At 41.0% G+C, this 12512-nt stretch overlaps 1 protein-coding gene across 13 annotated transcripts in view; it reads left to right on the forward strand.

The window, feature by feature from the left end:
• thrb (thyroid hormone receptor beta) overlaps positions 1-12512 on the forward strand; it is a 63234-nt gene that overhangs the window by 22248 nt on the left and 28474 nt on the right. For 4 of the 13 annotated variants that reach the window (XM_052071156.1, XM_052071151.1, XM_052071163.1 and 1 more), the window contains 7 exons: positions 602-702; positions 787-934; positions 1113-1318; positions 3098-3184; positions 3650-3796; positions 4843-5101; positions 7797-9945. The exons of 1 other annotated variant lie outside the window; for it this stretch is intronic. In XM_052071156.1, the coding sequence (XP_051927116.1) occupies positions 602-702; positions 787-934; positions 1113-1318; positions 3098-3184; positions 3650-3796; positions 4843-5101; positions 7797-8038 (1190 nt within the window). In that variant the 3' untranslated portion in view covers positions 8039-9945. Of the gene's footprint in view, positions 1-601; positions 703-786; positions 935-1112; positions 1319-3097; positions 3185-3649; positions 3797-4842; positions 5102-7796; positions 9946-12512 lie in introns of those variants that run through there. 8 more of the 13 variants (XM_052071160.1, XM_052071154.1, XM_052071155.1 and 5 more) reach the window with 8 other exon arrangements.

Here is a 12512-nt window from a genome sequence, read left to right on the forward strand (position 1 = left end):
GGAGAAGGAGGGTTAGGAGCAGCTGAAGGGGTGAGTTGCTGGTGGATAAGTTGGATTTTGGATGTAAAAAATGAGGCCAGAGTATTACAAAAATCAGTGGTGTGAGGGAAGAGTGTCAGCAGGTTTAGTTTCCTCCAGGTTTTTTCTTTTGCATGTCAAAATAAAAGCTAAAATATTTAGTTTTTCTTTTTTGTTAATGCCAAGGTTTCAAAGCGTTCACACAAAATTTCAAATAAAAAGCCAACAATCATGTTTTTTGGTGTTTTTCCACTCTGTCTACATTTTTGGAATTATTCAAACCGTTCCAATATGAATGTGCTCAGTTTCTCCCAAATGCATTATTTTTTCCAATTTCAAAATACAGCCAAAAATCCCCTCTCATTTGTTTTTTTTTTTTTACCAATTCAAGTTCTCATCTAATCCCAAATGCAATTTCAATTTTTTTAATTGAAAAAAAAATTCTCCCTCTAATTTCTACATTTTTTTTCTTTTAACTGATTCAAGCAGTTCCAACTTTAACTGTTCAATTTATCACGACCACAATGTTTTTTTCCACATAAACAACATAGTAAACAATGGCAATTATTTTCTTCTCTCCTAGGGTACATACCAAGTTACCTGGACAAAGATGAGCTCTGCGTAGTATGTGGGGACAAAGCTACGGGCTATCACTATCGCTGTATCACCTGTGAAGGTTGTAAGGTAACAAACAAGTCCCTGATTGGATTGTAGAAGCAAATGGAGGAATCTGTGAACATACGGTATGTGGCGTCATTTCATGTCTAGGGCTTCTTCAGGCGGACAATTCAGAAAAACCTCAGGCAAACCTATGCTTGTAAGTACGAGGGAAGATGTGCCATAGACAAGGTGACCAGAAACCAGTGCCAGGATTGTCGCTTCAAGAAATGTATAGCGGTTGGAATGGCTACAGACTGTAAGTCAAGACAAATTCGCCAGCGCACTTATCAGCAACAGGAAGTAGTAATAGCCTAGCATCATGAGATATGTTTTCAAGCTGTTCAAACCTTCCGCTTCTGTTAATTCACTCAAGTTTTCTCATTATTTTTTATCTTACCTCCTCTGCACCACCAACTGCCCCCGAAACCCACAAGTGGTGTTGGATGAGAGCAAGCGGCTCGCCAAGCGCAAGCTGATTGAGGAAAACCGGCAGCGTCGCCACAAGGAGGAGCTACAAAAAACAGTGATGGATCAACACGAGCCCTCCGATAACGAGTGGGACCTCATTCGTATGACTACTGACGCCCATATGGCCACAAATGCTCAAGGAAATTACTGGAAGCAGAAGCGGAAATTCTTGGTGAGATTCTCCTCGCTCCTTTGCCCAAATTGTCGTTTGCACTGCATTGTTAATCAAGCTTATCCTTAACTCTTCCATCCATTACCTGAGCGTCAAATAGTCATTTTAATCACCTGTGATAATGGTTAAAACCATCAATTTACCACAAACACGATCCCTAAAACAATCGGAAAGAAGCTTCCTTGCATTTCAAACACTCACACAATCATGGTTACGGTTAGGTCCAGGTCCGAACCGAATAATGTTTTCGGATTCCAAAATTCAAAGTGAAAACTGAAATCTCTGGTCATAGAGTGCCTGGAAAGACAATGCATAAACAGAAGGCACTTGCAAAAGGCAAGCTACTGAAGCTTCCCGAGAACTACACAAATGAAATGATAATGAGGAAAATACTTATGAAACAAGGAACTACGAAAACAAGAGCGACTGTGAACAAGAGGTCTAGAAAATGACACTTGAAGCGAAATAAGAGAAAGGACCATTTAAAATATTTTCATTTATATAAAAAATTAACCTCCTTGGACCCCGAACTCTTGCATGACTGTACTGTCCACGTACATTCAGCGAATGAGTTAAAATTGTGAAATGCTTTGCATAGCACCATCTAGAATAACAACAGTAGAAGTCACTTCCCCGTGCTTCCCTAAATTAGAACCTCAATTAAATTGTCATATTATTTGACAAAGAAAACAAAGAATTCTTTTTTTACTTGATGAAACGTCCTTATACGTGGACGCCAGGCCCTTATAGTCCAAAATTTAACCTTATAGTCTTCAAAGCCAAAGACGCCATGTCCACACACGTGGACACACAGGTCCCAGGAGGGACCTGATTGGACCTGCCAATAGTGGTCATGATGTAGTGTAGTAGTGTGGGCAGCGTGGGATTGGTTCCCACTCAGTGACGGTGTCGATGTGGGTGTTTGTCCTATCCCAGCTGTCTCCGGGCAGTAGGCGGGGGACACCCTGAACCAGTTGCCTGCCAATCGTAGGGAACACACATACGAACAGCCATCTGTGCTCACATTCACACCTAGGGACAATTTGAAGTGTTCAATCAGCCTGCCATGCATGTTTTTGGAATGTGGGAGGAAACCAAAGTACCCGGAGAAAACCCACACAGGCACGGGGAGAGCATGCAAACTCCACACAGGAAGCCGGATTCAAACCCTGCAGCTCTGCACTGTGAGGCCAAGGTGCAAACCAGTCGCCCACTGGATCACCTCCTTGTTGAATCTCCACAGCTATTCAAACGAAAAGAAGGGCCATTGTGTCCATTGGTCCAAACAATTGTCAGAATTAGTGAGAGAAAGTACTTTTTCACACAGGGCCAAGTAGCTTTGAATAGTTTTTTCCCCCTCTTGAGAAATACAATTACCAAAGAAAATCCCATCAGCTTATTTTGAGTTGTCTTTGTTTGATAGCTACACTTATTTGGTAATCTTAAATATTAACCCTTTCAGGGACAGCGGTTACTCCAGTGGACAGCTAATCATGTTATCAGGTTACAGGGTACATGAAAGGGGTAAAGTGGAGTAATTATGAAAAAAAAACCCCTGAGAACAGGCACTGAATATACAGTATACTGTATACTCTGGAAAACATAATTGTAATTCTCTCTCACAACTACGGTAGAGTGAGTTCCCCTTGAAATTGTGGTTCTTGTCACGTTTGCCATCTCGTATCATATTTTTGTTATCCGTCTTCAGTCTTGCATTTCATGTTGGCCTGCTCCATTTTCTTGATTTCAACTTGACAATTCCTGTTGATTATCCAACAGGTGGAGGAAACATTGCTTCTTAATGAAATAACATGTAATTTATTCTATACCTCTGACCAGAGCACAGCGGGGATGGCTGAAACTAAGGTATGACTTACAACTCCGTATGTAGACATTCAAGTAGTCATTTAAGCACCTTCCCACCCTAAACGTTTATGTGGCCCTTTGTTGTTTTATGTTCCCACAACAGCCAAGGTCCCTGAAACAGACAAGATCAGGCTGAAATCACTACAGTATGCCTACAATGCAAAATAATGTAGATTTTTGTAACTTTGGTTGGCCTGTTATGAAAAATAAAGTACTGTACTGTAGTTCCCAAGTATACCCGTTGCATCAACTGCTATTGAATACGCTTGGGAAGTCCTTAAATACTGTACATTGCTTGACCTGATGAACAAATTGGCAGCAGGTGTGCACGCCAGAGGGAAGGCCCTCCTCTGCCACCTACTGGAGACACACAAGAACAGGATCATGACAAAAATCTGTTGTTTGTGTTTTTTTTTGGGGGGGGGTCGATTTGTATGCACTAAAATGCCCTTCTCGTCTTTTCAGCCTGCCAATAGTGGTCATTCATCCACGGCAAATATCCTTGAAGGAAATCAAGTGGATTTAGAGGCATTCAGGCAATTTACAAAAATTATCACCCCTGCCATAAAACGAGTGGTGGACTTTGCCAAAAAACTGCCCATGTTTTGTGAGGTACGTGCCACTACCGAATCAGTCACATTTTATGACTATGAAAATTAAATAGTTTGCTTCTAAGTGTTATCAATGTTTCTTGTCTGTACACATTTAAATGACACCCGGTTTTGCCACTTCTCTTTCTGGAAGTCTTTCTGGACTTCACTTAACATCAATACATGTTTAGAGAAAATCTCAAATAAAGGCAGTCTTTTTTTTTAACTTGAAATATTCAAGTATTCATTTTGTGATGGCAAAACTCTTACATTGATAATTGTAAATATACCGATTTAGTTTGGGTTATTTGGCTATCACAGGGAGTCTGCCAAACAAAAACTTGGAGTCACATTCTCAACAATCAGCATCCATTTTTATAATGAATGCAATTTGTACGGGCGCACGAACACCCCCCCCCCCCCACACACACACACTCAAACAAAAAGGTGTCATGAAAATTTGTTTTCCAAGCACATATTTTGAATACTAATTTTCCCCTAAATGTGTATTATTTAATTTTGTGTTGAATCAATTGAATTGTTTTTTATTCTCTTTAATCAATTTCTTTTTTATTTTAAATGCTTTAAAAAAAAGCACCAGTTATTGATAGACTGATATCAAATATGATTCACCCACCTCGAGTCAGCACATTATTTTTAAAAATGTGCTTATTTAATCTTTATATTGACCGGTTAATTTGACTTCTTCATTATGTTGACCTCAGAAAAAGTTTTAATATAAAGTTAAATTCATTGAAATATTAAATTAAAATATATTTGAAGAGTAAAAAAAAAAAGAAATGATAGGAAATACAGCCGTATCACAGAGCCCGAAACAGAAGGTAATTTAAAATGGTCCACATACTTTTTATTTTTATTATTTTTGGTAACTCAATGCTGTCTTATAGAATTTGACTGAAATTTGACAATGACTAGTGAAGTTACAGAACGCTGACCAAATGTATATGAAGCAAAAAGAAAATATTTGTTTCTGGGTGTGTGTACTTCTGCAACTTTTTAAACAAATAAGTCATCAATGATGACAAGATCATTTTCTCTTGTTAACAGTTGCCATGTGAAGACCAGATCATTTTGCTGAAAGGCTGTTGTATGGAAGTCATGTCGTTGCGTGCTGCTGTTCGCTATGATCCAGAGAGTGAGACTCTCACACTTAATGGAGAGATGGCAGTCACGCGAGGTCAACTGAAGAATGGAGGCCTGGGTGTAGTGTCGGACGCCATTTTCGACCTTGGTGTCTCACTCGCCTCCTTTAACTTGGACGACTCTGAGGTGGCTCTTTTACAAGCAGTTATTCTGCTTTCAGCGGGTAAGCGGCCGAAGTCTGAAAACTTGCAGAGCATAACTTGCCTAATAATCCCCAAATACAAATGTGATGAGTCATTTTGCATTCGACATTTCTGTAACAAAATGAAATGTACAATAAAACATTGTTCTGCTCTGGTTGCCATAGAACAATGTTTGCCTCTCTTTAGCAAGTTTTATTAGTTCATGCAATGTGGCTATGTAAAATGGCACTAAAGTAGCCCGAAACACGATCGCTCTCTGGTTCCACACTTCCTCAATTGTGAATAAGACTCCAAAATACAGTGGTACCGCTACTGACGAACGTCTCTTCGTACGAAATTTTCAAATCATGAAACGCCTCAACAAGAAAATATTGCTTCTTGTTACAAGAGAAATGTCAAGATATGAAAGTATGGGCCGTTACTCGCAGCTCAGAGTTTCCTGAATGCAACATACTTATAGCTGCTCTGCAATTAGCTATTACCGAGCATCATCCTGGCATCCCATTGGCTAAGAGGGACATCGACCGTATGTGTCTGTGTGTGAAGATTAGGGGTGTCAAACGTACGGTCCGCGGGCCGGAACCGGACCGCAAGGAGGTTCGATTAGGCCAGCAGGATAATTTAAAAGTGAAAAAATGCATAAAAGACACGGAATTAATATTTTTAATACGGTGCAATCCATGGAGTATCCACCAGGGGACACACTGTTTTGATCAGATTAGAAGACAACAGTGGCCTCAGTCCGTCACTGAAACAGACCAGACACAGCAGACGCTATCAATAGCACTCTCACATTAACACATTTATAGCACTCTCCTTAGTTTGTAAGGATTTTATATGCACGTGTAAATGGTTTAAACGTCTTTTCTTTTTAAGTCTCGTTTAATCTTAAAGTGCGTTACTATATTTTTCAAGACCAATTACTTGTTAAAGTTTGTACAGTCAGTCGGGTAAGTTGCAATGCATATATGTGAATGATAAAAGTAAATTGCACATTTGTCAAAGGAAATGTAAGGTGCTTCAGGAAATGTTTTGTAAAATAAATGTTCATTAAATTTTAAGATTTTACGAATGTTCTTGTGCTTCTTTAGACCAAAATAAAGGAAATTTTGGTTATTTATAGCAAAGTACTGTATAATTTTAATGGTCTGGCCACCTCGACATCTACCAAGGCCATATGTGGCCCACCACGTGAAATGAGTTTAACACCTCTGGTGTCGATAGATAAATACTGTACTGTAGATAAATCTGTGTCGATGCACCGTCCTCGTCATTCACCCCTCTGGCCATGAGGCGCTCCGATCATTTTATGTAAATGTGAATCACCCAGAAAAAGTGTTCACCAGTGCGGCGATCACTCACTATGTTGATGTTTGCCTTAGACATTTTCGAAGGATTGTTAAAAGCCGACAAAAGCAAACGTCTTTGGTTATCAATTCTTTCCAAAACGCCAGGCGAAAACCACTTCTGAGAGAGAACTAAAGCGGGCAAAAAATGATGAGGACGGAGTTTAAAGTTAAATGATCACCATTTTTACTGTTTATTCTATGTTTTTTACATTATTATGCACAACTCTCATTTATTGTGCAATGCAGTGAAACTCCTCTCGAACGAAACCTAGATGGGCGAAAATACCCACTAATGTGTGTAATGCTTTACTTGTTATGCTAAAAACCTTACGCTAACTGGAGCGCTAATTAGAGAGGCGAGTTCCATCGCGCTAACTATGGCCATCGAGGACTACAAAGCGTCCCGTGGCTGGCTTTAAAAGTTCATTGCATGACATCAGCTAAGCAACGCTGTCTTGGGTAGCGATCGAAGGGAGGTCGAGTTAGAGACAGTAAGATGGTGGGAAAAAAACCCAACGGGTCCAGGAAGTATTTGTTATTGTTAAATTCAGACGCAGCATGAACGTTGCATTGCTAAAATCGTTTTGTGGTCATTTTAATAAAATGGCTAAAAAACTGACCTTTGGATGTCAACAGCTAAGACAAGAAGAGCTCTGACGCTGGAAGAGTGGGTAAAAGTGATCAAAATGAAAGACGGAGGAAGCTAAATAAAAGACATTATCGAAGAAATTGATGTAAGTGAAAGTGAATGCTGATCGTAGATTTTGCAATTTCCTTCCCTTTTTTCTTTCTACACTAACTATATGAAGTGTCCAATAAGTGTGTGCTCATACATACAATGCGCTATTGGAACAAAAATAAAGAGTACACATACGATTGTGTGTGTGTTTATATCTGACATCAAATTGGGCAACATCTCATTCTTGAACTGAGATAGCACTCCGCCTTTTTCTGACTGATAATCGACACGATTTCCATCCATCCATTTTCCGATCATTCCAATTGCATTGCACACACAGACGAACAACCATCCGCGCTCACATTCACACCGAGGGACAATTTTGAGTGTTCAATCAGCCTGCCATGCATGTTTTTGGAATGTGGGAGGAAGCCCGAGTATCCGGAGAAAACCCATGCAGGACCGGGGAGAACATGCAAACTCCACACAGAAAGGCCGGAGCTGGAAATGAACCTCTGCGCTGTTAGGTTGATGCGCTAACCACTGGCCCACCCCGATATAATTTGATCATATTTTTCATACCAAAAGAAAAGCACAAACTGGCATGTACTACAAATAAACTTTCCATTGTTACCTGTTTTACAGTCAAACTCTACAAACTGTTCAATCCCGGGTTTCTCTCCTCAGATCGCCCAGGCCTGAGTTGTGTGGAGCGGATCGAACGCTGCCAAGAGGAGTTCCTGCTAGCTTTTGAACATTACATCAACTACCGCAAACATAAATTACCTCATTTCTGGCCGAAGCTGCTCATGAAGGTTACAGACCTGCGAATGATTGGAGCCTGCCATGCAAGCCGATTCCTTCACATGAAAGTGGAGTGTCCGACTGAGTTATTCCCTCCTCTTTTCCTGGAGGTATTTGAGGACTGAGCAGAGGATTTTGATAGAAGAAAAAAATGTTTGTGTGGGAGCACTTGAATGTCCCATAATAGGTGGAACTAGAGTCATTTTATTTGGTAGTTTGAGTAGTTCTATGATTATTTTGACTGGACGCATTACTTTCTGTGTGGGTATGTGTGAATAGCATTCTTGTTTTTTGCTTTGTTTCTTTCTCTAAAATGTGGAATAAAGATGCAAGACCACGACATATTTTCTTCACTTTATCAGAACACAATACGAATCAATTTGGACCTCTGTATCCTATAGACCAGTGGTCCCCAACCCCTGAGCCGCGGACCAGTACCGGTCTGTGGGTCATTTGGTACCAGGCGCACAGAAAGAATAACCTACATTACTTCCGTTTTATTCATTCATGAACCTGAAAGATATTTTATTTTTTTACCGGATTCTCTGTTACATCCGTCAACAGTCTCAGTCAACACACGCGCTTCTTGGTCACGTGATAGGTTACCGTGAAAATGAAACCCAGGAGCGAGCAAAAGGAGTAAAAAAAACAAACGTCTTTGGAAAGAGGAAAAGGCCCAGCCAGGAGACAGAAGAGAAGCCGACGACTCTCAAGAAAAAGAAGGCCACATTTAATAGACAGTGTCTGGACTCGTACTTAACCCTTAGGTCCTTCGAAACAAAAAAACCCTAAGTTAAGCGTTTTATTCATTCATTCATTCATCTTCCGTACCGCTTGATCCTCACTAGGGTCGCGGGGGGTGCTGGAGCCCATCCCAGCCGTCTCCGGGCAGTAGGCGGGGGACACCCTGAATCGGTTGCCAGCCAATCGCAGGGCACACAGAAACAAACAACCATTCGCACTCACACTCACACCTGCGTTTTACAATTTTGGAAATGATGTATGTTGTGTTATACAAACATTTTTTTTTCAAAAACTATTTTTTTTTTTGCAAAATGAAAAAAAAAATTGTGTCTGGAGGTCCCAACCAAGCCCTACTAACAATCCCGACTGGACGTGTTCATGTAAAATGCATTGGTTTGAAGCCTCCTGCAAAAAGGCAAACTCATTTACGATCCTCTGACGCCACCTAAAAGTTGCACAATTGGAATGACCTCAACCCAACGATGTGGCATGCATACGTCTGTCCAAGCGAAAACAAAGCGATTGACGTAAAAATCGTGTGAAATGCATGTTTACACATTAGGTTTACGATGCATTAAAAAATATGAATTATAATGGGTCTTTATGGTGCAAAATATGTAAATTGAGAAGATTACGGAATCAAAACCTTTTTTATTATTGCTGCAATGCCTGAGAATTATCAGCCGGTGACGTCATGAAATTTCGGCCATTTTAGAACCCCCCCATACGTTTCAGCTCTTTCGTGTTTTTCCGAATGCCTTTGCCATTGATTCAAAGACATAATTTTGCATTTATCGCAAACGGTGGACGACGAGGGTTAAAATCCGTCTTTATCTCAACGGGAAATTCCCACACAACAAGCACACTCTGCATAATATGCAGCAATGGTGAGTCGTATTTTTCATGCACTTTGTATTCGTGGTCCATCTTATTTTGAAGGCATGTTTAAACGTTAACATTGCGAACAGCGAGTGTTGCGGCCAGATAGGATGTTCCTCGTGTCATGATTTGTGTTTATTTTTCTGTTTCGAAAATACCATTCGAAATTTTGTTGTATTTATCTGGCCTTAACGTTGGCCCCCGAAAATATTGTCTGACATTATACAGGGCGGTGGTGAAAAAAAGATTGGGGGAACGCTGCTTTAGACGTCGTCAGAGCGCACAGAGAAATAGAGACACGAGCATGTCTATGTGTGTATGTATATATATATAAAAGAGAGAGAGAGAGAGAGAAAGAATATGTTAATGAGAGCTGGACAGTCACGCCCTTAAGCAACTAATAAGATAAGATAAGATATCCTTTATTCGTCCCACACTGGGGAAATTTATAGCCTCCAGCAGCAAGAATGTATGTAGAAAGAAGTCTCTGGCTGAAGGAGCTACCAAGTGCTGTCAGGGCGGGCTGGAGGCATAATGACATAATGACCAACATGTGTGCAGCTTCAGGCGGAGCCCTACAGTGGTCACCTGTTGGTCACAAACAGAACCATGACATTTTCAAGTTAAGAGCTGTCACTTCGTCGAGAAAGACTCACAAGATGCGGTTTCAGCTCTTCATTTTACATTTTCAGCACACAAATACAGCCCAAATTTATTTTGAGAGCACTGGGGAAAAAAAAAAATAATAATAATACATTTTATTTATGAGCGCCTTTCAAGACACCCAAGGACACTTTACAATAGCAAAAAACACAAAACAGTACGGGTTGAGCAGCGGCAGCCAAAACGCGCCAGCATTCACTCAACCCGGAAGTCAGAAAGAAACCACGGGGGGGGGGGGGAACCCACACTCCAACCACCCTCATTTTGAGGATAATTTGAGTGAGGCAAAAAAACTCAAGCATAAGCATTTATGTGACAGTTACAACAGGTCACAAGACAAACAATGAAGATGGTGAATCAAGGGAATGTATGAGGGAGGGGGTAATGGTGGGGGACTAGCTTCCGTGCATACTTTCTGTTGAACCTACTACTGCGGAAGTCTCTCGCTGTTCATGTGTAGACATCATTGCTGGTGACTACACTATGTTCTAGGCACAAGACTGGAGACGTTTCGTATTTTTCTGTGGTCGCTACCACTGAGTCGCTGAACACCCAACGTGCCTCAATGCATTGTCACTGCCAGAAGCGAACTGCAGGGAAGCTCCACCCCCTTTATTTATATACACCCCATAACACGCTATTCCTCCACACAAAATAGCACCAAACATTAGGCAATAATGCCAGTGGCATACATCGTCACCCAACACCCCCACTCGATGGTGCCACATACACTAACATTGCATTAGTTACCGAACATATAGGGTCTAAACTTTTCAATTTTTGCCCTTGTAGCAGATTTAGTGAACACGTCTGCGACCATAATATCTGTTGGACAATACATCAAAACAATTCTTTTCAGCAAAACATTGGACCTGATGAAATGGTATTTAATGTCCACATGCTTGCTTCTTTGGCGATACACTGGGTTCTTTAGCAAGGCGTATCGTTCCCCGATTGTCCTCGAATATCTTTGTGGATTGTTGAAATCCTGGATGGAAGTCTTTCAAAACTTGTGTAAGATACAGTGCTTCCTGAATAGTTGCCGCCAGTGCAACATATTCAGCCTCACAAGTTGAAAGTGCAACTGTCTGTTGTTTCTTTGTCTTCCATGAGACGATAGCACCCCCTTGTGCCAGAAATAGCCTGTGGTGCTCTTTCTATCCTCTTTATCATTTGCCCAGTCGGCATCGGAGTAACCTACCAACTCCAATTGTGTGTCACTCTTTTTGTAACATAGTACCTGGTTCTTACTTCCTTTTAAGTACCTGTACACATGTTTTAATGCAGTCAAGTGCTTTTCTCTTGGATCAGACATATACTGAGATAGTCTACTCACAATCCAGCTCATATCAGGCCTAGTGCAGGTCATGATATATATGAGGCTGCCCAGCATTGCTCTGTATTTCCTCTGATCGGTTTTGTCCCCTTCTGGAACCAGGTCACATTTGATTTCACTTGGGAGTGGCTCTTGCTTTGCATTCAGACATGCCAAACTTTTCCAATATTTTCTCAATATATCTGGATTGGTTTAATGTGATTGAGCCCACATTTTGCTTGAAATCAATCCCAATGAAATGAGTGAGGCATCCGAGGTCTTTCATCCTAAACTTACTCTTGAGTTTCTCTTTGATCTCGCATAAACACCTCTGCTGGCAGCCACAACGATATCATCGACCCACACTAACAAAATTACTTTTTCTTTGTCAGACATTTTGGTGTAGATACAGTGGTCTGCTTGACTCTGTACAAACTCGTTCGCAAGTAAAAATTCATGGAGCATCATGTTCCAATTTCTCCCAGACTGTTTGAGGCCATATATGGATTTGTTTAACTTGCACACAAGTTGTACACCATCCTTTTGTTTCACACAAAAACCTTCAGGTTGATCCATGTATAGTTCGAAGTCAATAGGTACATGTAAGTATGCTGCCTTCACGTCCATTTGGTTTAAGAGCAAGTCATACTGTGCTGCAAGCTGCATCAGTAGTCGCAGTGATGTCAGATTAGCGGTCGGCGAAAACGTCTCGCAATAGTCAAGTCCTTCTCTCTGACTGTACCCTTTGGCTACATATCTCGCTTTATATGTTTATTGCCTTTGTCATCCTCCTTTAAGGCGTACACCCACCTTCCCCCCACTGTCTGTCTACCCTCCGGTAATGGCACAAGGGTGAAAGTGTCGTTCTCCTTAAAAGAAGTCATCTCATCTATCATAGCCTTTCTCCACTTATCTGACTTTGGCGATGCCATTGCCTCGGAGAATGTTTGTGGTAATCCCACCGTTGCTCTATAGCAGTAATCAATTGTGATCTCATT

Source organism: Hippocampus zosterae, chromosome 7 (assembly GCF_025434085.1).
Source record: "Hippocampus zosterae strain Florida chromosome 7, ASM2543408v3, whole genome shotgun sequence".
Taxonomy (NCBI): domain Eukaryota; kingdom Metazoa; phylum Chordata; class Actinopteri; order Syngnathiformes; family Syngnathidae; genus Hippocampus; species Hippocampus zosterae.